The sequence below is a fragment of the Podarcis erhardii genome (genome assembly GCF_964252035.2).
Source record: "Podarcis erhardii genome assembly, chromosome: 8".
Taxonomy (NCBI): Eukaryota; Metazoa; Chordata; class Lepidosauria; order Squamata; family Lacertidae; genus Podarcis; species Podarcis erhardii.
Window position 1 is genome coordinate 11,176,259 of NC_138499.1, and position 26,596 is coordinate 11,202,854.

At 47.8% G+C, this 26,596-nt stretch overlaps 2 protein-coding genes across 3 annotated transcripts in view; both read left to right on the forward strand.

Annotated features, from left to right (window-relative positions):
* TMEM71 (transmembrane protein 71) overlaps positions 1-26,596 on the forward strand; it is a 198,132-nt gene that overhangs the window by 76,890 nt on the left and 94,646 nt on the right. The window lies entirely within an intron of this gene.
* The window catches only part of KCNQ3 (potassium voltage-gated channel subfamily Q member 3), a 157,738-nt gene continuing 150,151 nt past the window's right edge, over positions 19,010-26,596 (forward strand). Inside the window, exon 1 of one of the 2 annotated variants that reach the window (XM_081874123.1) lies at positions 19,010-20,014. In XM_081874123.1, coding sequence (XP_081730249.1) covers positions 19,638-20,014 — 377 coding nt within the window. In that variant the 5' untranslated portion in view covers positions 19,010-19,637. The remainder of the gene's footprint in view (positions 20,015-26,596) is intronic. The other variant, XM_081874124.1, reaches the window with a different exon arrangement.

Sequence of the window (26,596 nt, forward strand, 5' to 3'; positions counted from 1 at the left end):
CCTAGTTATGTACAGTAGAGCTCTGCTTCCGAATGACTGAACTGGGTAGCCTGGATCCTGATCTACGTTTAAGCCGTGCGCTGACTTGCAAAACGAAACCTTTGGGAATAACCGAGCCCAGAGTCTGAGCGCTGTGTCTGAGAGTGGGAGCCAAAGCAGTGGGTGACATGATGGTTGACGTGGTGCTCATTGGGATGAATCACTGCAGCATACTGGAATGAGATGGCAGAGAGTGAGACAGTGGTGAGGTCAGCGCAGGGCAAGTGTAACGGCGGAGCCCATCCATCACCCCTGCTAGAGTGTTTGCACCATGCAAACTTTGCCATCGTGGCAGCATCCCTCCCCCTCTCTATCCAGGTATACAGCAGCAACTCAGCAGGAGGAAGATCAACTGAGCAATGCTGCCCTGCCCAACAGTGGTGTGGGGTCAGTGGACTAGGAACTAGGCTAGTCCCCTAAATGTTCCTGGTTAGAGTATTAAAGTATTAAAACCTGTTGCCTCCCCAAAGCCTAGGAAGCTTCTGCCTGGCTTAGGGAGGGAGGCATGATGCTCCATTGGGGTCCAAGCCCCCAACTGCCACCTTCTCACCTTTGCAGAGGCGGCAGAAGGGCACCAGCATCCTGTCAGAGGCCTCGCATCTCCCTTCCAAATATCATCATCATCATCTTCTTCTTCTTCTTCTTCTTCTTCTTCTTCTTCTTCTTCTTCTTCTTCTTCTTCTTCTTCTTCTTCCCCAACAAACAATTTCACTGCCACTGCTACCCTGCTGTCTGCTTCTAGCTGTAACCCCCCAGAAGTTCTAGTTACAAGTAGGTAGCCATGCTGGTCTGCTGTAGTCAAAACAAAATTTTAAAAAAACAATTCCTTCCAGTAGCACCTTAGAGACCAACTAAGTTTGTTATTGGTATAAGCTTTTGTGTGCATGCACACTTCTTCAGATACACTGAAACAGAAGTCACCAAACCCTTCTATATAGTGAGAGGGTGGGGAGGGGGTATTACTCAGAAGGGTTGTTGGACTAAAACTCCCATCACCTCTGACCACCGACTATGCTGGTTTATGTTGATGGGAGTTGGGAGCCCTACAATATCCGGATGGCTAAAAGATGGCATGGCTTGCGCTGTCCCACACTCATGCAGAACCCTGAATAGCCAGATCTCTAGTTACCAAATAATGCTGTTTGGACTAGTAATTGCTGGAATTTTTAATTGTTTTTTATTATTTTCAATGCAAAAAATACAACAAAAATTACAAACATAAAATTCAAAAAGCAAACCAAACCAAACCAAACCAAAACACACCTACAAAGAAAACCATGCCATCATAATAATCTTTACATACATATACACATATTGACTTCCTCTGTTTTGAGAGGAATTTTTTTTGGCACTCCTTTAGGAAGGAAACGCAGAAGGGTTCTTTCGAAGCCTTTCTGGGAGATCTGGGAAGCTTCCTTCTTGCCTGAAGCACCAGAGCTGGCCTCCCACTCTGTTTTCCCTCTTGCCATTCTCAGCGCTGTGCAGCAGAAGGTGACTGGATCCGTGGAGAACGCCCTCCAGAACGCACCCTCCTTGCCAGCCTGTCACATAGTGCTACACGCGCCTCCAGTTTTAAGTATCAAGTCTCTCGTTTGGTACATCCCTGGAAGGCAGTGGGCACATTATGTTCAATTAATCCCTTCTCTTGTCTGCCAAGAGGGTAGCGTTGCATGGTGCAAAGGGTCCATCTTTACCTGCCAGTCCCAGGTTGCCAAGGCTTCTGCAGCCTCTCTGCTTCTGGATCGGTGCAGCCAGAATCCATTCGGTAGGATGCTTTGAAGCCTATGCTTCTCCCCAGTTGTGCCACCAAGCAGAGGCATACCTAGGTTCCCTTTTGCCCATGGCAAGAAGCTGTATCAACACGCATCCTTTGCTCCCTTGGCACGGACCTCTATTGGCACCCTCATCCCTTGCACCCTTGCCAAGGAGATGCATTGGTGCCGCCAAAGCCAGGAGAGACCATGGACCAAAGTTTTCGCCCCTGTGATGGCCTGGGACTCGGGCTCAGACTCGGAACCAGAGGAGTCTCAGTCTGCACCGGATCCTTTGCCTCAGGCATCATCTGAACCAAGTCTGGAGCCTGATCCTGAAGAGCCCCAGTCTGCACAGGTTCCCCTGCAACAAGCACCAGCTGGGCCGAGTCAGGGGCCTGAGCCTGCCCTGGCTCCAGATGCGGGGATTACCTGGTTGCCTTCAGCTGGGCCATAACTTACAGCTGCTCCACTACTGGCTTGGTCAGGGGAGGCTGAGGTGGGCTCTGGGTCTAGTAACCGACCGACGTCTCCCGAGCTGCAGAGACTCAGGTCTGAGAGAAGGAGAGACCTGAGTACTCGCAGGAGGAGTGTTCGCCTTTGGGCGAAACAGGGAGGTGAGTCGCTGGGGGATCAGGACTGGCTATTATCCCGACAAAGATAAAAGGCTGTCGGACCCTGCCCCAGGTTGCGGAAGCAACATTGCTGTATGCCAGATTCTGCCTGAGATCCTGTACCTGTCTTTGCTTGGTTTCCTTGTTTGGTCCTGTCAGACTGACTCCTTCGGATTCTGGACCGGACCCGGATCACAGTTCTCGGGTTACCCCCGGGCCCAGCACAGTTCCCTTTCACACTCCGCCAGTGGCTTCCTCCACAGCTATTGGGGTCTGCTCTGCTCTGCTCTCCCCTCCCCCTGCTCTATCAGTCCATCTGTCTGCCTTCCTCTCCCCTTCCACTTTCTCTTCTGCCTTGTTCCTCCCTTTCTCCTCCTCCTAAAACTCTCACCCACCCTCTCTGTCTTCCTTCCTCCATTGAGGCACCCAGAGGAGCCTGTGTGCCTCATCCAGCTGTCCACAGCAGGACTCAGCAAGGTTTACCTAGCCTGGGCCGGTTCACTCCAGCAGAGATCCCTCCGTGGGCTGGATCGCATGCACCTGTGATTTCTGGTATCTGTGCAGTTTCTGGCGTCTGCGTCTGCACAGATGCGATTTTCGGTGCCACAGAGTGAGTTGCCGTGCCACGCTGTGCCACTCCACGCCGGTTTAGTGCAGCACGCGGGGGCTCACCGAGCGAGCAGCTCAGTTCAGGGCTGGCTTGTGGGCTGGTTAAATGACCCCCGCAGGCTTCTTGTGGCCCATGGGCCTTAGGTTGCCGACCCCTGGTCCAGAGCAGTAAAGGAGCTGTCCAGGGAGCATGCAGATGGGGTCCCTAGCCAATCCAAGCCAGAGTGAACAGGCATGATTTTTGCACCCACCTGGGCCTCTGTCCGTTCTTCCTTTTGTGAGTTCAGCAGAGTGCACCCCTTTGCAGCTTAAAAGGGAAGCTTAGATAGGCTAATTTTAGCCGTTTGGCTTAAGTAATCCAGGATGCTTTAAGGCATATTGGATTCTCCTAGTATGCCCCCCTTTTCTCCCCCTTAAAACAACAACCACACACACACATTTACTCACTCAGAATACAGATACAGAAGGTTTAAAATGGCAATTCGGTTACAAAGACATACTTCAGTCAAGTTCAAAATGGTGTCTGAGTTTTGGAGTTCAGACACAGCAGATGTTCTTCACATTTCTGGATTGATGGGATTGACAGTGAAAAAAGAGGATGCTTCCAGGTAGGCAAGGAAATAAAAATGGCTACCCCCTCCTCCGTCAGGGCACAGTGGGAATGTCTCTCACAGAGTTCTTTCTAGCAAACTTACAGGAAAACTCTGTGAGCTCCAGCTCCTGTCATGGGCCTATCTAGAAAAAAACCTAATTGTTGGTTTTGACTGCATTTTACACATCCCACATAATATCCATAAGGACTCTGCAAGCCCTTCTCCGATTATATCTCTATGTCTCCACTATGTTAATTCTGAACCACCCTTCATCCAATCAGATCTCAAGGAGATACAGGGGTGCCTCGCAAGACGAAAAAACCGCTAGACGAAGAGACTCGCGGAACGGATTAATTTCGTCTTGCGAAGCAAGCCCATTGACGGCTTAGCGGATTAGCGCTATTAGCGGCTTAGCGGCTTTTAGCGGCTTAGCAGATCAGCTGATAAGTGGCTTAGCGGCTTAGAAAAAGGGGGGGGGGAGGGAAAAAACCCCGCAGGAACTCGCAAGACATTTTCGTCTTGCGAAGCAAGCCCATGGGGAAATTTGTTTTGCGAAGCGCCTCGAAAACGGAAAACCCTTTCGTCTAGCGGGTTTTCCGTCTTGCGAGGCATTCGTCTTGCGGGGCACCACTGTATGTAATTCATGAATTCCAATAAAAGCAAAGTATTATTTATTTACTATTACATTAAAGTCTCCAAGGAGTTCAAGAGGTCAGCACCAACACTTTGAATTGTGCTCGGAAACGTATTGGGAGCCAGTGTAGGTCTCTCAAGTTATGTGGTCTCAGTGGCCGCTTCCAGTCACCAGTCTAGCTGCCGCATTCTGGATTAGTTGTACTTTCTGGATCACCTTCAAGGGTAGCCCCACATAGAGCACATTGCAGTAATCCAAGCGGGAGATAACTAGAGCATGCACCACTCTGGCGAGACAGTCTGTAGGCAGGTAGGGTCTCACCCAGTGTACCAGATGGAGCTGATAAACAGCTGCCCTGGACACAGATTTGACCTGTACCTCCATGGACAGCTGTGAGTCCAGAATGACAACCAGGCTGCGCACCTGGTCCTTCAGGGGCACAGTTACCCCATTCAGGACCAGGGAGTCCTCCACACCCGCCCGCCTCCTGTCCCCCCAAAACAGTACTTCTGTCTTGTCAGGATTCAAACCTCCCTTGTTTGTTGAATCCTTTTGAACGGGAAAGTGTTCTTTTACTACTGTATTTATAGTGCTTGTCTTTCTCTAGTGACAGCAGAAATCCATAGACTCATGCCTGTCCAAAAGATGGCATACATGGTCCTCCCCTCCCCATTGAATCCCCACAAACAATCCTGTGAGGTAGGTTGCACTGAGAGACAGTAACTGACTCAGGTTCACCCACTGAGCTTCATGGGGATTCGAACCCTGGACTTGCAGGTTCTATCCCAGGACTCTGACCACTACAACAGAAGAGGTGGCTTTGCGGGAATCCGTCATAAAACCACAAAAACGAAAAGGCAGCAGGGAGGCAAAACCTCCAGATGACAGCTCTGGAAGACGTGCAAGGAGCATGTCAAGAGTCGGGTTTCTGCTCTGCGACTCCTTTTAGCTTTTGATGCTAGAGTTACGCTGTGTGCCCTTCGTCCCTTGTTTGTTGATTCCTTTTGAACAGGAAAGTGTTCTTTTACTAATGTATTTATATTGCTTGTCTTTCTCTAGTGACGGCGGAAATCAATAGACTCGTGCCTGTCCAAAAGGCCAAAATGCATCTTACCGTGCTTCAGATATTGAAACCTTTGTGCCAGGAACTTGCGCTGTTCTGCATGGCTGCAAAGATGCAATCTGTACCAGTTGCAAGAGCTTCAGTATCAGAGACAACAAGGTGAGTTGTAAAAGTGATACATAGTACAGTGGACGCTCAGGTTGCAAAACTGATCTGTGCGGGATGCACGTTTGCAACCCGCAGTGTTCACATCCCGCGTCTGTGCACATGTGGGTTGTGATTTGACGCTTCTGTGCATGGGCAAAGCGTGATTTAGTGCTTCTGTGCATGCGTGATCGCTGAAACCTGGAAGTAACCCATTGCAGTACAGTGGTGCCCTGCAAGACGAACGCCTTGCAAGACGGAAAACCCGCTAGACGAAAGGGTTTTCCGTTTTGGAGGCGCTTTGCAAAACAAATTTCCCTATGGGCTTGCTTCGCAAGACGAAAATGTCTTGCGAGTTCCTATAGGGTTTTTTCCCTCCCCCCCTTTTCCTAAGCCCTAAGCCGCTTATCAGCTGATCCGCTGATAAGCCGCTTATCAGCTGATCCGCTAAAAGCCGCTAAACCGCTAATAGCGCTAATCTGCTAAGCTGTCAATGGGCTTGCTTCGCAATACGAAAAAAACGCTATACGAAGAGCCTCACGGAACGGATTAAGTTACAGATAGGTAGCCGTGTTGGTCTGCCATAGTCAAAACAAAATAAAAAAATTCCTTCCAGTAGCACCTTAAAGACCAACTAAGTTAGTTCTTGGTATGAGCTTTCGTGTGCATGCACACTTCTTCAGAAAGAAGAAGTGTGCATGCACACGAAAGCTCATACCAAGAACTAACTTAGTTGGCCTTTAAGGTGCTACTGGAAGGAACGGATTAATTTCGTCTTGCGAGGCACCACTGTACTTCCAGGTTTCAGTGGTCTGTAACTGGAAAAAATGCAACCTGAAGCGGCTGTAACCCGAGGTATGACTGTAGATCCATGTAGAAAGTCATTGTAGGAGTTAGGATCATAAGATTTGTAGAGTTGGAAGGGACCTCGAGGGTCATCTAGTCCAACCCCCCTGCAATGCAGGAATCTCAACTAAAGCACAAATGACAGATGGCCAGCCAAACTCTGCTGAAAAACCTTCAAGGAAGGAGAGTCCACCACGTCCAGAGGGAGTCCATTCCACGGTCGAGCAGCTCTTACTGTCAAAGAGTTCTTCCTGATGTTTAGTCAGAATCTTCTTTCTAGGAACTTGAATCCATTGAGATGGAGAAATCAGTCCATTTTGGTTTCCATCTTAAGTTCAGTTTTCCATATCAGTTAATTTGTGATTATAATTTTTTTTTTAAGTCTTCCTGAAAATTCAAGAGGATTTTAGCACAAATTCCCCCTAATACACACATTTTTTTGCAGGGAATTTTCCCTAGCATTATCCAGTTTGCATGTTTATTGGTTTGTGTTTTTATCTTCTTGTTTTAATCATGTAATTTATGCTATGAACCACCCTGAGAGCTACAGGGGAAGGACGGGATACTACTTCTACTAATGATAATAATAGTTAGCTCTGGTCTCTGAGAAAGAAAGGGAAGAAACCTCCAGGTGTATGAGGAAAAAATGTTGTTTTTTTTATTCCTCTTGATGCATTTTGAACCAAGTTCTTCCTCAGGGACCTTCTGGAATGGCAAGTTTCAACCTGGTGAACCCTTTGTTGCGTGGATTTGATCACGGGCTGAAAATTGTAACAGAAGAGTTACCCTGAGGAAGAACTCTCTTCAAAATGCTTTGGGCCTTATACAACATTTCCCCCTTCCTCTCTGTATGATTTGTTCTTCCTGTGTAGTTCTTTTGTAGTTCTGTTCTCCGGGCAGGTTGGAGACTTTTCTGATTGTTCGGGGCCAACCCGAGGCATTTTGCTGCCTGAGGCAAAGGACCAAATGTGCCAGTTCATGTACAAAAGCCAAGCTTAATTTCAGCAATGGCAACGGGCTACTCCCGCTTGGACTACTGCAATGCGCGTTATGTGGGACTACCTTTGAAGGTGACCCGGAAACTACAACTAATCCAGAATGTGGCAGCTAGACTGGTGACTGGGAGCAGCCCCCGAGACCACATAACACCAGTCTTGAAAGACCTACATTGGTTCCCAGTACATTTCTGAGCACAATTCAAAGTGTTGGTGCTGACCTTTAAAGCCCTAAACAGCCTTAGCCCAGTATGCCTGAAGGAGTGTCTCCACCCCCATCATTCTACCCGGACACTGAGGTCCAGCGCCGAGGGCCTTCTGGCGGTTCCCTCATTGCAAGAAGCCAAGTTACAGGGAACCGGGCAGGGGGCCTTTTTGGTAGTGGCACCCACCCTGTGGAACACCCTCCCACCAGATGTCAAAGAGATAAATAACTACCTGACATTTAGAAGACATCTGAAGGCAGCCCTGTTCAGGGAAGTTTTTAATGTGTGATATTTTAATGTATTTTTAATCTTTGTTGGAAGCTGCCTAGAGTTATTAATTTATAAATAATAAATTATTATTATTATTATTATTATTATTATTATTATTATTATTATTATTATTAGGTACCCTGGCAACTGCCTGACCTGTCCAACCACCCGACCCCAGATTTATGCATTCCTTTTTCTCCTGGTTCTACAGAGGTCTTGGAGGATGCCATATACAGGAGTAAGTAGCAAGCATCAATATGAAAGGAGGCAATGATAGGGCAGGGGTCAGAGCCTCAGGCCCTGGGGGCTGGATGCAACCCTCCAGGCTTCTCTATGCATCCCCTCAGAACACTCCCCAGACCATGCCTGTTCTGCCTCCCAGACGAGAATTTTCTCTGCCTCCATTTTTCTCTGCCTTATCTCTGCTCCCAGGTTGGGGTTAGTTTGCAAGGAGAGATTCCCTTGCTTAGACGCTGGCTGTCCCGACACCTGTCCTGCCCCGAGCACCGGCAACCCACGCTACGCCCCTGAACCATAATATATTATTCTTGAAGTCTTAAAACCAGAGGGCAGCTAGTACTGGGCTTTTTTTTTTTTTTTTGCCAGCAAACACTTTGCAGAACTGCTGGTTAGCTTTTTTAAAAGAGCCACAAACCAAGATGGCTGCCTCTGTGAAGGCTTCAGTTGTATTTATGAGGTAAGAAAAGAAGAAGTCATCAGCTTTCCAGAGTAGGGTGCCAGAGCGGAAATCCATCCATCCATTCTCTTAATTGAATTTAAAGATAATTTCCCCTTTATGCCATCTAAAATTGCTGTTTTTTTTCCCTAGCAGCAATCACGAGGCCGAAAATAATAATGAATCAATTGTGAGAGGAATAGAAGTTCCAGGTGCTGAGATATTGCAAAGGAATGAAACCAATAAATGCCTTGATATATAAAATAGCCATGAAGGATCAATACTTGCTGAAACTGGAAATTACTAAGAGCAGACCCACAGGGCAAAAGTCTTAAACAATCTTGTGTCCCCAGGGGCAGTGATAAGAACTTCTTGCATTTGGCTCTGCATAGTTAAATCTCCTCAGACTGGGATATGTAATTGCACTGCAAATCTTACTCAGAAATTAATTTGCACCTTGGCTTTAAGGTTGATGTAGGTGAAAATGTGAAATTTCCAGAAGAGTGTCTCTCTCTCTCTCTGTGTGTAGTAAAAATATTTTTTCCCCATATAGAAAGTCACAGTTGTTACTCAACAATTATATTCCAGTTCAGCAAAGCTAGTGACTTCCTGCTCACCCACCATTGATGTTTGTAACTCAAATTACATACAATTGCATTTTAAGGTCCCGTCTTACCTAATTTCATCCACTCTAACATGTTTCTTAATATATTCTGCTGTTTCCTTATACTTCAGACCCTGCTGTAGTCTTCGTATAAGGGAAACAACTTTTTAAAAAGACTAGAAAGGGTTTCCAGTTTGGATTTGATATCCCAGTTTATCACTACCCTAAGGAGTCTCAAAGTGGCTAACATTCTCCTTTCCCTTCCTCCCCCACAACAAACGCTCTGTGAGGTGAGTGGGGCTGAGAGACTTCAAAGAAGTTTGACTAGCCCAAGGTCACCCAGCAGCTGCATGTGGAGGAGCGGGGAAGCGAACCTGGTTCACCAGATTATGAGTCCACCAGTCCTTCAGATTATGAGTCCAGTTCTCTTTAAAGGATTCTAAATTTACATCTTCTATCAGCGGCGTCAATTTTGCCATCTCTGTATACACCAAGAGAACAAAGAACACCTCTTCTAGAAATGGCGGTGCTCCCAATTAAGGATTACACCCCTTCCACCCCTATTAATATACCTCATTCCTACGTCTTGTAATCTGAGTTTGTACCCTCTGTGCTTTCTGTTCTGCCACTTTCTGAGCTCTTCTTGACCTTGTGCTGAGTGGAGGAATGCTGTCTAGAGACTGTGAATCTGTTAACCCTCTCTCTCCCAGTGTTGCTTCTCCTAGCTGTTCCCCATCCAGTATTTCCCAACTCCTGCCTTCTGAACTATGTCCCTCTGCAAACCACTGTTCCAAATCTATACTGTGGGAAGATTCAGGATTCTGAGCAGGAGCAGAGGGAGGGGGATGCTCCCACCATTCCTCCTCATTGCAGCCCTCCCAGCACGGTCCCTGACCATCATTTATAACTCATCACGTAAAACTGTACTGTCTGGCATATTTATGGATGGGTTTACGGAGGTCCCATCCATGCGGGGCCCATGGCAAGAATCTGAATGGTTGAGCATCTGCTGAGGATTCACTCCCACCGAACCTGCTGCAATACAGGAGCAGCTCACCTGTTGGGGGCAGAGCACAGAAATAGCCTCCTGGCAGTGGTGTCACCGCTGTTTACCAGGAGGGCAAGTGGGCTGTGTTGGTGACTGGTTCACCACACCTCAACCAGGGTGATGCCCTTTTAGGATCAGCATGCAAACCCGCTTTGTTCTTCCCATTGATTCAGGTCATCTCTCTCCCACTCCCCACAATACTCCTGAGCACAGATATATCCAGAACAGTGTTCAAATAGTTTTATTTATTTATTAGTATTTATTAGATTTGTATACCACCTTTAGGGACGCGGGTGGCACTGTGGGTTAAAGCACAGAGCCTAGGATTTGCCGATCAGAAGGTTGGAGGTTCAAATCCCCACGACAGGGTGAGCTCCCATAGCTCGGTCCCTGCTCCTGCCAACCTGGCAGTTTGAAAGCACGTGGGAAGGTAAACGGTGTTTCCGTGCGCTGCTCTGGTTCGCCAGAAGTGGCTTAGTCATGCTGGCCACATGACCCGGAAGCTGTACGTTGGCTCCCTTGGCCAATAAAGCGAGATGAGCGCCGCAACCCCAGAGTCAGCCATGACTGGACCTAATGGTCAGGGGTCCCTTTACCTTTATACCACCTTTCTCTTCCAAGAATCTCAAGGTGACTTACATGGTTCTCCTCCTCCCCGTTACATCTTCAAAGCAACCCTGTGAAACTGGTTAGGCTAAGAGATGATGACTGGCCAGTGAGCTTCATGGCTGAGTGGGGATTCGAACCCTGCTCTCCCAGGTCCTAGTCTAACACTCTAACCATTGCGCCACCCTGGATCTCAATCATAGAATTGTAGAGTTGGTTGGGCCATCTAGTCCAACCCCCTGCAATGCCGGAATCTTTTGCCCAACGTAGGGCTCAAACCCACGGCCCTGTGATTAAGAGTCTCATGCTCTACCAACTGAGCTATCCAGCTCTGTGTATTTACCCAGGCTTGTTTTGAGTCACGTCACCAAGCACACAGCAACAATTGTTCTGGGCGGCTGCTTGGCTATGTCTTTAAAAGCAGCTGCTGAAGACGGCTTGATCAGCAGCGAAAGAAACAAAATCCAGCCACTACAACGGAGCCATCTGGCAAGGAAGAAATGGGCAGATGTGCACCCCTTCCTTTGCTAGATTCCAGTTCTCCCATTCTTCTGCAACGCCTAATATTTTTTACCCCACTGAATACCATTGCATCTGGCTTCCAGTAATTTGATTGCCTCTTCAACTTGATGGATGATAACATCCTTAATTCTGATAGCTGCAACCCATTTTCCCTCCCCCTCCATAAAGTTCAGGGAGCAGACTCTGATATTAATGATACAGCCTCATGCTTTGTATGCAGGAAGTCCAAAATTCAATCCCCAACATCTCTAACCTCAAGGACTCCAGGTAGGAATATTAAGAAAGACTTACCTGAGACCTTGGTGAAACACGGAAAAAGCAAGAAGTGTGCTCTGAACAAGTCAACGACTTGGATGATGGACTCAAGGGCATCCTGATCAAATTTGCAGATGACACCAAACTGGGAGGGGTGGCTAACACCCCAGAGGACAGGATCACACTTCAAAACGACCTTGACACATTAGAGAACTGGGCCAAAACAAACAAGATGAATTTTAACAGGGAGAAATGTAAAGTATTGCACTTGGGCAAAAAAAATGAGAGGCACAAATACAAGATGGGTGACACCTGGCTTGAGAGCAGTACATGCGAAAAGGATCTAGGAGTCTTGGTTGACCACAAACTTGACATGAGCCAACAGTGTGACGTGGCAGCTAAAAAAGCCAATGCAATTCTGGGCTGCATCAATAGGAGTATAGCATCTAGATCAAGGGAAGTAATAGTGCCACTGTATTCTGCTCTGGTCAGACCTCACCTGGAGTACTGTGTCCAGTTGTGGGCACCACAGTTCAAGAAGGACACTAACAAACTGGAACGTGTCCAGAGGAGGGCAACCAAAATGGTCAAAGGCCTGGAAACGATGCCTTATGAGGAATGGCTAAGGGAGCTGGGCATGTTTAGCCTGGAGAAGAGGAGGTTAAGGGGTGATATGATAGCCATGTTCAAATATATAAAAGGATGTCACATAGAGGAGGGAGAAAGGTTGTTTTCTGCTGCTCCAGAGAAGAGGACACGGAGCAATGGATCCAAACTACAAGGAAGAAGATTCCACCTAAACATTAGGAAGAACTTCCTGACAGTAAGAGCTGTTCGACAGTGGAATTTGCTGCCAAGGAGTGTGGTGGAGTCTCCTTCTTTGGAGGTCTTTAAGCAGAGACTTGACAACCATATGTCAGGAGTGCTCTGGTGGTGTTTCCTGCTTGGCAGGAGGTTGGACTCGATGGCCCTTGTGGTCTCTTCCAACTCTATGATTCTATGATTCTAAGTTATCGCAGTGTGTTCTGATCCATAGGAAGCTGGCTTGTATTGAGTCAGACCGCTGATCCACCTAGCTCAAAATAGTCCACACTGACTGGTAGCAGATCTCCAGGGTTTCAGACAGAGTCCTCTCCCAGTCCTACCTGGAGATGCTGTGGGACTGAACTTGTCCATGCGAAGCAGATGTCCTACCATTCAACTACATCCCTTCCCATTGGTACCTGCAGATCCAGGCACAATCCATACATGAAGGGAGGCGGGAGTTGCGCTGGCTGACCTAATCCCTGAGCACCACACATTCACCAGATCTTCTGCGCAGAGCTTCCATGGATGTTGGTTGCCTTCGTGAGATTATCGTCCAATGAAATCATCGTGTTACATACAAAAGCTGGCGAGAATGTGCAGAAGTTAAATCCTATACCACACGACCGAAGATGATGGAAACACAGCCCAGACAACGTCAGTGCTGGACCACAGAAGTACAAGGGTTCTTTGAAATAGTGATAGCCACACCCACTCAGATCTGCTACAGTATTAATCCAGTGATCCAGCCTCTGAACTGGGCATGAAACAGACTGAGGCCTGTGGTTATTGTTGTTAATTAAATTTCTATACCACTCTTCATCTGGGGATTACAGGGCAGTTTACAATATTAAAATGCAAAAATACATAACAAATTCCCTCCCACACATACAGTTTAAAAAGTCGGAGATTGGGGGTTTTTTGTCACATTTTTTTATTGATTTTCATACAATTTAACAAATTCAACTCAGTTTCCATACAATATTCCCTTAGCATCCTCATCCTTACTCCCAGGGTGCTTCTGTTCAAATCCTTTTATCTGCTGCCTTAAATTTAATACAGTGGTACCTCGGGTCACTGACGCTTCAGGTTACAGACACTTCAGGTTACAGACTCCACTAACCCAGAAATAGTACCTTGGGTTAAGAACTTTGCTTCAGGATGAGAACAGAAATCACATGGCGGCAGCAGTGGGAGGCCCCATTAGCTAAAGTGGTACCTCAGGTTAAGAACAGTTTCAGGTTAAGAATGGACCTCCAGAACGAATTAAGTTCTTAACCCAAGGTAAAGGTAAAGGGACCCCTGACCATTAGGTCCAGTCATGACCGACTCTGGGGTTGCGGTGATCATCTCGCTTTATTGGCTGAGGAAGCCGGCGTACAGCTTCTGGGTCATGTGGCCGGCATGACTAAGCCGCTTCTGGCGAACCAGAGCAGTGCACGGAAACGCTGTTTACCTTCCCGCCGGAGTGGTACCTATTTATCTACTTGCACTTTGATGTGCTTTTGAACTGCTAGGTTGGCAGGAGCAGGGACCAAGCCACGGGAGCTCACCCCATTGCGGGGATTTGAACCGCCGACCTTCTGATCGGCAAGTCCTAGGCTCTGTGGTTTAACCCACAGTGCCACCCGCGTCCCAAGGTATCACTGTACTTATTTCTAGAACATATGTCCTACATTAGATTCCTTTATCGTTCTCATTCCTTTGTTTATATTTCCAGCCCTGCCTGAGGTTTCATTAGTCAGAGGCCTGGGAGAAGAGGGATGCTTTTGACTGGTGCCTAAAGATTTGACGTGTCAGAATCAGAGGGACTCAGTTGCAGCACTGGTATAGTCCTCCTTGCCACCTCCCACCTTCACCTTAGGAGAATAGTAAGAGCCCTGTTGGATTAAAGACCCATTTAGTCCAGTATCCTATTCCTCAAGTAGCCAACCAGAAGCCCAGAAGGAGCAGAACCTGAGAGCAACACGCTCTCCCTCCTTCTGCTTCCTGGCCACTGGCATTCCTAGGCAAATCACCTCTGGCTTTGGAAGTAGGCCAGAGCCATCATGGAGAGAAGCAGTCGATAGCCACGTCTTTCAATAGTTTGTCTAATCCCCCTTTAAAGCCCCCCAATTGGGTGGGCATCACAACATCTTGTTGGAGCAAATTCCAGGGCAGAAATCTGTGCTGTGTGACGTCCTCTTTCCCTCTGCAAAGCTGGACAAAATTGACGTGTGAGTCACAAGCGAAGGACTCCAGGGAGCATGAGCTCCCAGATGGCTTGGGGCTCATCCAAAACAGAAACAGGGAGTGGGGTGGATATGGAAATGTCCCCCTAATTTAAGAATTTGATGCATCTCTAGTTAATTATAATTTATATAGTGCCACCTGAGTACAAGGGGCCAGGTCCCTGCCGTTGAGTAGTTTACTATCTAATACAGTGGTACCTCGGGTTAAGAACTTAATTCGTTCCGGAGGTCCGTTCTTAACCTGAAACTGTTCTCAACTTGAGGTACCACTTTAGCTAATAGGGCCTCCCGCTGCCGCCGCACTGCCAGAGCACGATTTCTGTTCTCATCCTGAAGCAAAGTTCTTAACCCGAGGTACTGTTTCTGAGTTAGTGGAGTCTGTAACCTGAAGCGTTTGTAACCCGAGGTACCACACTGTATTTGACACAGGAAGCAAGAAAGGGAAGGATAGCGTAAACAGAGAAGTGATGGGTCAGTTGCACATGCTTAGGTTTAGTTAGAGTCTGACGTAGGGCATGAAAATGACCGTATTGTTACGAACTTGGGAGAGCCAGCCTGGATAATATCATTGGGTCCCTTCCAGTCCTGTGTTTCTCTTTATCCATGGTGGGTTGATGATGATATTCATGTCCACACCATAAAAGCAGTGTATAGCTGCTTTGCAGGACATCTTTAGTAGAAATGTCTAAAGAGTAAAACCCTACACCATAGGTAGGCAAACTAAGGCCCGGGGGCTGGATCTGGCCCAATCACCTTCTAAATCTGGCCGGCAGACAGTCCGAGAATCAGTGTGTTTTTACATGAGTAGAATGTGTCCTTTTATTTGAAATACATCTCTGGGTTATTTGTGGGGCATAGGAATTCGTTCATTTTTTTTTTCTTTTTCAAAATACAGTCCAGCCCCCCACAAGGTCTGAGGGACAGCGGACGGCCCCCTGCTGAAAAAGTTTGCTGACCCCTGCCCTACACCAATCTGGAGTTCCTAAGATGGTGCCTTGTACACCTCCTTCTGGCAACTCCTGCAGCCGAGCTGGTGCCAAACGTATTTGCTCTCCTTTCCTTTGGACCACATCAGCGAGAACAAGGAAGAATCTTGTCATGTGGGCAGCCCAGGACCTCCATACACACTGCCCAGGCCTGCGCCCCAGAGAGGTCACTTTGCTGCTGCTAATGCAGCAGTTTGACTTCACCCTTGGAGACACACTCCATTGTTTCCCGAGACAGACGGAGGCCAACAATAAGTGATGGTGCTCTCTGGGAAATAGGGGGTTCTTCCTGGATAAAGAGCAATAGGCTAAAGGAGAGAGTTGGGGTGTGGGCTGGGCTGATGCTGGAAGCTAGACACAGAGTCATGTCAGCTCTGTGATGGATCCGAAGCTGTGGCTTGGGGGCTTCTCTGTAAACCTAATGGAGAAGCAAGATTTGTTGGGGTGTTAATGCTGTGAGCCCCTCCATTCTATGCTCAGGTTGTGCATAAAGGTAAAGGTAAAGAGATCCCTGACCGTTAGGTCCAGTCGCTGACGACTCTGGGGTTGTGCGCTCATCTCGCTTTAGTGGCTGAGGGAGCCGGTGTACAGCTTCCGGGTCATGCAGCCAGCATGACTAAGTCGCTTCTGGCTAACCAGAGCAGTGCATGGAAACACCATTTACCTTCCTGCCGGAGTGGTACCTATTTATCTACTTGCACTTTGACGTGCTTTCGAACTGCTAGATGGGCAGGAGCAGGGACCGAGCAAAGGGAGCTCACCCCGTCGTGGGGATTCGAACCGCCAACCTTCTGATCGGCAAGCCCTAGACTCTGTAGTTTAACCCACAGCACCACCTGCGTCCCTTGTGCATACGTATGTATAAATGAAACCATATATCTGAAAGGCACCACAGTCTCTGCTAACCTTCATTCCAAGGAAGCCAAAACCTGGGTTAAGTGCAGGTACCCCTGGAGTCTCCAAGTGCTCAGAGTCTGGGATAGCACACAATGGTCATGGAAGATGTCATGGAAAAGGTGGAATTGAGGAGGGATCTGAATTATGTTAAGACCAGTGTCCTGGGGTGCAGTTCCAAGCATACAAGGCAGCAAGGGAGAAAGGGAGGATAGGTTTGGACAGTGGAAGGTGGCTGAACTCGAGGAATTAAGATCACAGGCATTGATATAGGTGGGTGGGGGTAATAATAATAATAATAATATATTTATACCCCACCTATCTGGCTGGGTTTCCCCAAAGGCAGCACCTCTGCTGTCTGCTTGTTCTATCCAGCTATCTAGGTGTGTGTAGATAGCAATAATAAAATAAATACAATTGCTAACTAAAAATAGCGCACAACCAGAGTGGCTATAATTTTCAGAATAGCTTTGAGAATTCATTTCTTTATGCATAGTGAAAAAATATCTTTGCAGTCTGCTGTAGACTAGCATTTTTCTTCAGTAAAAGTAATTTGGGAACAACCACAAGGGTGTGTGTAGATTTATCTGTCTGCAGTCTACAAGTGGTTGCTGGGATGCCCTGTTCTGTGGTCAGCGCGGGTGTGACAGCCCTTTCAGACCTTCCCAAACCGCTTCTGATTCAATATTAGGAAAGGCTGAGGCGCGTGTGGTTGGTGGAGCATTAGTCAGCCGGGATTACGTTTGCATCTTGCTGAAGAAATGTTACCTTGTGTTCTTTTATCACCAAAACTGATAATAAGATCATCGTTTTGGCATCGATGCTGCCATTTGTTATCTGGATACGGCGGGGGGGGGGGGGCGGGGAGATAAGGAAAAATTAATAATTGGCTGGCTACATGCAGAAAAGCCTACGTTCTGCTCTGATGCACTACCCGCCATCTGGCAGCCATGAGATGTTGCTGGCAATGTATGGGCCATCCATCTAGTTTGGAAGCCACGGTTCTTGATAGCTTTCTTTCCCCATTTCCAATCTATCCTTTGGGCCATAACATACATTTATTTGACACTGATATTGGTTATATACATGAGTGCAATAGGAGAGTCCTAGGAATTATGGTTTATCACCCGACTGTCTGATTTGCTCCCATGCATGTTTACTCAGAAGCAAGATGGAAAAGATGGAAAAGATTCTGTGGCCAAACCCCAGCTCCTCCAGAACAACAGAGTTGGATGGATCATCTAGTTTCTAGTCCAACCCTCTGCAATGAAGGAATATGCAATTGCCCCATACCTGGATCGAACCTGCAACCTTGGCATCATCTGCACCACACTCTAACCAACTGAGCTATCCAGTTAACTGAAGGACTTCAAGTAGAAGGGCCAGAGCACTGCCAGTCCATATAAAGCCCAGAGGTAGCCAATGTGGTACCCACTAGATGTGTCTGGATTACAGTGTCCATTATCCCCGACCATTGGGCATGCTGGCCAGGGCTTATGGGATGTTCAGCAACATCTGCAGGACACATTGGCTACCCCAGGAAAATAATAATATTGCTGGCCCAGATGGGCCATTAGTCTGAATCAGGTTTTTTCTTTCAGTGGGCTCAGCTGGAATTTCCCCCAAGTAAATGTGCACAGGGTGGCATCATGCTGTGAATAGACCACAAAGGGCAGTTGATGGATTATACACCTGAGTCTAACAACATGTTTTTGGTTTTTTGTGTATGATTACATTCTAGCTCAATTGGTTAGCTAGAGCATGGTGCTGGTAATGCCATGGTCACAGGTTCGATTCTCCTATGGACAGCTGCACATCCCTGCATTGCAGGGGGTTGGACTAGATGATCCTCAGGGTCCCTTCCAACTTCACAGTTCTATCATAACAGGTTCACATCCTGGCACCTCACAAAAATGAGGGGAGGGCACTCTGCATGTCCCTTTGCAAATTCAAAAGAGGGCACTCTGCATGTGCTTTGGGGCACTCTTTGCAAATTCAGAAGAGGACCCCTACGTGTGTTTTAGGGACACTTTCTCGCAAATCCTCCTCCTATGACCGAGCCCTGGGAAAACAGGCGTCATCACAGACCGTTCTGAAAATCGTACCGATGAACGCGGCTCCTTTCGGGATCCAGAAGCTGCAGCTGTGGGCTTTTTGGGAGCGTTGGGAACGAGGCAGGGGAAGAAGGTGATCGTGCAGGTGTGTGTCTGTGTGTGACGCCAGCACCCCTCCCCCTCGCAGCCTCCCCGCACCTCCTCCCAGCCCGAAAGCCGCGGGGAGTCCCGGCAACCCCCTAGCCTGGCCTCCTCCTCCTCCCGTCTCTTACCAGAGCCAAGCCTGGAACGGAAAGAGAGCACCACGAAAACAGCCAGCTTGGCGGCGCGATCGCCGCTACTGCCTCTACCGGAGAGAGGGGCAATCCCTCGCGCCTGTTTCTGGGGGATTCACACCCACACACCCACCTCTCCCTTTATTTTATATTTTTGCACCCATCGACAATCGCGATCATAAAAGGTGGCGCGTGGAGAGCGCACGCCAGCCTCCTTTCTCGCCGCCGCTCTGTGCGCAATTACGCGCCGGGCGCTCGCCAAACTGGGTAGGAGGAGGAGGAGGAGGAGAAAGAAGAGAAGGAGGAGCCGGTTGAGGCGCTGCTGCGATTTGCTGGCTTCCCATCTCTACAATGGACCACGCCCTACGGTGAGGTTGGGCAGGGCTGGGCGGAGAGAGAGAGAGGAGAGAGAAAACTCGCTCCCTGGCTGGCATCGGAAGCTGGAGCGCGCGAGGAGGGTCGGGGGGCTGCGCCGGTGCTCTCATGCGTCGGGCTGGGAAATAAACCCTGCGATGAGCTGCTCGCCCCTGCCCGGCTGGACCAGGTGTTGTTGCCGCTGCCAGCTTCCTCTCTCTTCCTCCTTCTCCTTCTCCTCCTATTCCTCCGGAGCATCCTCGCCGCTGATGCCTCCTCGGTGCCCGCGGAGCTGATGCCCATCTCCCCTGGGGAGGCGATGACCTGACGGAGGATGTGATTCCCTCGCCCTTCCTTTCCTTCCTTCTCCAGCTCTCCCCCCTCTCTCTCCTCCCTTGCCCTGCCCTGCTGGGGAGGGGGTGCCCTCCCCTCTCCCTCCCCCCCCCAAGAAAATCGGAGGGTGGGCGCAGACCATGGCCTTTGGCTCCCCGCGGCTGCTGTTCCTGCGCACCCCTTGCTCACCTCTGAGGACCAGGGCAGAAGAAGAAGGAGGAGGGGAGGAAGATGGGACTAAAATCCAGGAAGGCGGCGGCGGCGGCAGCAGCAGGAGCATCGCCGCCGCTACCACCTCCAGGGGCTGATGGTGGTGGCAGCGGCGGCCACGTCGGGGACGAGAAGAAAGTGGGGCTGGCCGCTGGGGACCTGGAGCAGGGCGCTCTGGCTTTGGGCGCCGGGGCGGACAAAGATGGGACCCTCCTGCTGGAAGGGGCGGGCAAGGAAGACGGCGGCAAGAGGTCCGCGCAAGGGATTGGGTTGCTGGCCAAGACGCCGCTGAGCCGACCCGTCAAGAGGAACAACGTGAAATACAGGCGGATGCAAACTTTGATCTACGACGCCCTGGAGAGGCCGAGGGGCTGGGCGCTGCTCTATCACGCCTTCGTGTGAGTCGCTGCTGGCACCCCATGACACCTGGGCGCGCGGTTGATGAATTGCTTGCGCGATGGGCCAGGATAAAATGTTCGGGGGGTGGGTGGGTTGGATGGGACCAGGGGTGAGGAATCATATCCATATGGGTTGGCATTCCTCAGTGGGATGGATATTAGGAGGGGGGGGGTCATTTGGTGGGCCGATGCCACGATGCCAACAACAACATGTTTCTGGTTGGGTTCTAGCAAGCTGCAGACCCAGATCCTGGAACGGAGAGCGTAGCTTTAGGGCCGTTTCCCACGTTATGTGGCAGCACACACGGGTTTGCTGCAGCAAAGGGGTGTGCAGACAACCCAGCCGGGAGTTGCACTTGATCCCGGGCTCTCAGTAAGATACACGTGTCTGCAAATCCACCTCGGTGGTGTTTTGCGTTTTGTGCTGAATGTAATGTGTGAATCAGCCTTTGGGAAGGCTCGTGGCACGCATGTAACGCTCAGAGATGCTTCTCATTCACGTGCCTCTTTTACCCAAAGGACTCTTTGCAAGAAACCGTGGTGGTTTGTAAGGGCAGAAAAACACCCTGGTAAATAAATCTGGATTGGTGATGGCGGGTTGTGGGTTATCGGCATAGGGAAAAAAAGCATATGAATTCTGGGTTGTTGGGGAAAACGCGTGATAAGAATTTGCTTTCTGAGGTGGACTAATCGCTATCAATAGCTAGGGTGCGTTCCGATAACGGAGTTAAATTGTGGCACTAGGTGATCGGCTGGGTTCTTTTCCTGCAAGGTAAAACCTTCCACGATGCTGGATGATGGAAGCTCGTTGCAAAGATAGAAAGCATGGCTTTATTTTCTTCCTGTAAAAAAAAGGGGGGGGCACTCTGAGCCCTCGAGAGCTGCAACGCCTGAAGATGTGAGGGCTGTGATAACGTAATGTTATCTTGGTCACATGGAAGAGAACATGTTTTCCTGAAAGTCGAAAGCGCTCAAGGTGTTGTGGGGAATTTGCCATAGAAACAGGAATGTTTGATGATCTGGCTGTGATGCTTTATCATTCTAGTCTAGGCAACAGCCTCATGGAAACTTGTTGTCAACAAAAAGAATTGCAGGCGGTTGTTTGGGTCCCTGTGTGTGTTTTTCCGGGAGCAACACTTGTGCTCTTTTTTTTGGGGGGGGGGGCGATATGATGTTCTCTGGGGAGTTTGTAAAAAGGCACGTAGATTGAAAACGCTGCTTCAAAGACGCTTCTCTAGATGAGTTGTGAAAAGGCTTATTCAATGAGATGCCCCTGAAACGCACCTCTGCAATTAAATATGGAGATGAATAAGCTTTTTTTCTGTTTTTAAGGAAAAGCAAGATCAGCGAGAAATTAAAACAACAAGGAAACAACACTGCTTTAGGGGATCGGACCAAGAGTCCACTTAATACTGGATTTTCTTTTCAGCGCTGGTCAGCTGCACTATATCCACAATCTGGGTGTGAAGGTGGTTACTGTCTGCACCTGCTGTTTGCAGGTATACTTCCCTTGGGCATGGAGGTTCTCTATTATGAATCGTGGCAAACTGATAACCCACCATACTTTTATTTAAATATCGAATTAATTGACAGTGATCAATAAGGTTTCAGTGCATTACTAACAGTGTGGAGAACTTTGCAAGAAACAGACTTATACCAAGGACATGGGTGAAATGGAAGCGTGACACACCAACTGTATTCCACAATATAAAAGCTGGAATACCCCCTAGCAGCTGAATGGCATCTTTAGTGACTGGGGCCACACCCACACCATGGATTTCCCAAAGAACTCTGGGAACTGTAGTTTGTTATGGGTGCTGGAAATCATAGCTGTGGGAGGAGGTGAACTACAGCTCCCAGGATTCTTGGGGAAGGATGTTCTTGGAATGTATGGCGTGGCTTATCGTGCTGTGGGCTTTTGTGAAATAAATATATCCAAAATGCAAAAAGGGCAAATGGAAGGCTGACGACTATGTCTCACTTTTAGTATGGGTACATTTAGTGTGGCTTTCCTGCGTAAAACCAGTAAAATGAATGGTCACGAAGAGTCGGACATGACTAAACGACTAAGCAACAACAACAGCTATGGAACAGTGCAGGGCCTGTGCAGAGAAACCACACGTATTTTTACAGATGTCAGGCCAGTGCAGTGGTTGCAGTGTTGGACTTAAAGATGAGAAGGTGTGGGTTCGAATCCCGGGTGGGTAACCAAGAACCCTTGTCGATCTTAGACCAGTTGGTATCTCACAGTCAAGTCTGCCTCACAGGGTTGTTGTGAGGATACAAAGGGAAGGAGACTCACTCTTAGGTCCTTGGAGGCATGGTGAGATGATGATGAAGATGATGATGATATTAACAGCCACACCATAAAAGCGGTTTATAGCTGTCATGTGGGACATCTCTGGGAGAAGAAACGGCTAAGAAGTAAAACCCTACACAAATCCGAAGTGAAGTCCTTAAGACAATTGGATGGGGCCTTGTATACATACAGTGGTACCTCGGGTTAAGAACTTAATTCGTTCTGGAGGTCTGTTCTTAACCTGAAACTGTTCTTAACCTGAAGACCACTTTAGCTAATGGGGCCTCCTGCTGTTCTCATCCTGAAGCAAAGTTCTTAACCCAAGGTACTATTTCTGGGTTAGTGGAGTCTGTAACCTGAAGCATATGTAACCCGAGGTACCACTGTACTTCCTTCCGGCAACTCCTGCAGCCAAGCTGGTGCTGAATGTCTTGGTCTGCTTTCCTTTGGACCCCATCAGCGAGGCCGAGGGAGGGGTGGTCTTGCCCTCTGGGCAGACCAGGACCTCCATATACCCTGCCCAGGCTTGTGCCCCAGAGTGGTCACTTCCGTGCTGCTAGCGCAGCAAAAACAATGCGGGAGGCAGCAGTTACAAGGTCTCAGCAGCCACAGCAGCTGCTGCGATTCTCCAGCTTTTGGCTTCACCCCCCAGAGGTGCACTCCGTTGTATCTTAAGACCGACAACAACAAGAAATAAATAGCAGTGTTTGTAGTGTGGCTGTTCCAGTTGGTCTAGAGCAGTGGTGGGGAATGTGTGGCCCTGCAGATGCTACTCCCATCATTCCTGACCATTGACTGTGAAGGTTGGAGCTGATGGGAATCCACCAGCATCTGAAGGGCTGCAGGTTCTCTTACCCAACCTAGAAAATGTTGCGGAGGGGCATATAACAGTCCCATGAATGAAACTTAAGAGGGCTTCAGGGGTTGTGAGCAGGGGTGTAGGAAAGGGGGTGGGTGGGTCACCCCAGGTGCCATCATGGAGGGGGGGTGACAAATTATCAAGGAACAATTACTGTCCTACTAGGGCGGTTCATATTTTTTTTTTTTAAATGCCTGCTCCAAAGGTCTTATCTTACCACACTAGGGATTATATAGCTATATAAGAAATTTCATGCATACCAGTTAATAACTTGACCCTCCTCCATGAAAATAGTTGTTTACTTGGCCGTTTTCCTATGTCGTGAAGGCTGAAATTTCAATTCAGTGGAGCAGGGTCAAGATATTAACTGATATGCCTGGATTTTCAGATACTACAGGTTCCACATAATATCTGCACTGCATTGTTTCCTGTGACAGCACCTGCACTTTGGAACTCCTCGCCTATTGCAACAAAGCATGTGCCTTTGCTAGACTCTTTTTGGGCACCAGCTAAAAGCATTCTTCTTTAGGTAAGCATACCTAGATGCTTAGGAAGTCGAAGTAATTTCAATCTTAATATTTTAGCTTTTGTATGTTTTAAAGTAGGATTGTTAATTTTTATTTTATTTTACTGCTGTGGTGTTTTTTGTGTTTTGGTAAACCACTTTGCAGGTTTTTTAAAAAATAAAATTTATTAAATAAATAAGCAATAAATATAAGTAAAATAACACAAGCCAAAACACAATCCATCCTGTAGATTTAAGTATCTGTTCATAGTCGCCTGCTTGTTATCAGAGGCCCAGAATCCACATTCCTTTGTTGGAAAATATGAAATAACGTAAAACCAATTTTGCAGGCAAAAAAATCAATTAAAAAAAATTCAGTGTGTGTGGGGGGGTTGACAAGAAATTTTCCTCACCAGGTACCACCTGACCTTCCCATGCCTCTGGTTGTGAGGTGATGTGAGATTGCCTGGGGATTGTGCATACAGTACTCTGAGGGGCAGCTTGGTCGGTAGAGAATGAGACTCTTAATCTCAGCGCCGTAGGTTTGAGCTCCACCTTGGGCTAAAGATTCTTGCATTGCAGGGGGGAGGACTTCCCCAAACTTAGGTCTCCAGCTGTTTTTGGACTACAGCTCCCATCATCCCTAGCTAGCAGGACCAGTGCTCAGGGATAATGGGAACGGTAGTGCAAAAACAACTGGAGACCCAAGTTTGGGAAAGCCTGGACTCCATGATCTTCATGGTCTCTTCCGACTCTACAATTCCGTGATTCTGCTCCAAGTTCTCGTGGCAGAGACTGCATAAAACTGACCCCCAAGGAAGAGCAGGATATATAAATTAGGGCTGGCACGCAATTAAAATCAATCAGTCAATCATTTAAATATTGGTTGGCTGGCTGGCTGAATTTGCTTGCCTGTGTATGCGAGTGAAACAAATAGTTTTGAAACAAAAGGGCTATTTTGTTTTTCAATGGTGCTGCAAATGTTGTAGCCGGCATGTCTAAGAAGAGGTCCTGTCTTGATCTTGACCTTCCAACTCGAGAATTCTGTGATCCTATGGGACGTTCCTTGCTGCTTGATGGAGAAGGGAGATTGCCTCTTTTAAGAGGACCAAGAGTCTGGAAATCAAGCCTTAGGAGGAGCAGTTGAGGGAGTTGGGTGTGTTTATTCTGGAGAAGAGAAGACTTGAGAGCAAGGGCTGTCACATGGAAGATGGAGCGAGCTTGTTTTCTGCTGCTGCTAGGACCTGAACCAATGGGATTCAAAGTACAAGGAAGGAGATTCCCATGGAAACTTTCTGATGGTAAGAGCTGTTCAACAGTGGAAGATATGGTGGACTCTCCATCGTTGGAGGTCTTTAGCCAGAGGTTAGGTGGTCATCTGTCAGGGATTCCTTAGCTGTGATTCCTTGATTTCCAGGGGGTTGGAGCTGGACAGTGGAAGATATGGTGGACTCTCCATCGTTGGAGGTCTTTAGCCAGTGGTTGGGCGGTCATCTGTCAGGGATCCCTTAGCTGTGATTCCTTGATTTCCAGGGGGTTGGAGCTGGACAGTGGAAGATATGGTGGACTCTCCATTGTTGGAGGTCTTTAGCCAGTGGTTGGGCGGTCATCTGTCAGGGATCCCTTAGCTGTGATTCCTTGATTTCCAGGGGGTTGGACCAGATGACCCAGCTCTTCAATTCTGTGATTCAAAGGTGCTACAATTCAAGGTGGTCGTACTAGTGTGCCAAGACTCCAGTAGCCACAAAGCTGACTCCACCAGTATCAACCATCTTGGGCCATATGATCAGAAGGGCAGCCCTGCTTGTGGTGCTGTTTGGTGGGCACCATTGTCATTTTTCTATTTGTATACCGTCTTTCTATCTTACAATACTCAAGGCGCTTTACAAGCTGAAGAAACATAGAATGTACACCTTATAGCAATCTAATGCAATACAAAAACGTGATAATAAAACAAAACTTTAAAATAAGCAACCTACGTCAAAAAGTAACTTTCAGCAATTAGAGTGGTATAAAATAATATCAACATATAAAAGTTAAACAGAAATCCACTCAACAGTTACAATAAATAATTTCTAAACTATGATCAGTAAAACAACAGCAAGCCACAGTACATAAAATAATACAATACAAATTGAGAAGCAGAGACTAGAGGGTGGGGCAAGGCAGGTGGAAGGAGGCCTTGCCTGATGGAGTCTCTCCCCTCATTGACCCATAGCAGGGTCTCCTCAGTGGTGTCTACCTGTTTGTGAAATGCCCTCCCTGTTGAGGTGTGTCAGTCTCCCTCATTATTAACATTCAGGAGGGATCTTTAATAATAATAATAATAATAATAATAATAATAATAATAATAATAATAATTATTTATTTATACCCCGTCCATCTGGCTGGGTTTCCCCAGCCATGCTGGGCGGCTTCCAACAAAACACTAAAATACAATAACCTATTAAACATTAAAAGCTTCCCTAAACAGGGCTGCCTTTAGATGTCTTCTAAAAGTTTAGTAGTTATTTTTCTCTTTGACGTTCCACAGGGCGGGTGCCACTACTGAGAAGGCCCTCTGCCTGGTTCCCTGTAACTTGGCTTCTCGCAGCGAGGGAACTGCCAGAATGCCCTCGGCGCTGGACCTCAGTGTCTGGGCAGAATTTCTCTTCCCTCAGGTGTTTGGTGGCTGAAAGAGGCTGTTCCTGGTAATCTTGAAATTATTAGCCATGAGGATATGTGACTGTTGTTAAATGTTCTCAATTTTTTTTTGCAGTAGTTTTGTTCTTTGCCAGCATTCATTTGGGATAAAAAAGTTATAAAAACTAATAGGGTGGTGCTTCGCATCTGCAGTTTTTGAGTGGTTACAGCCTGCAGAAAGTTCGGCTGCCTGATTAATCAGCATCTTTAGTTAGTTGATGAAAAGTTTTTAAAAAT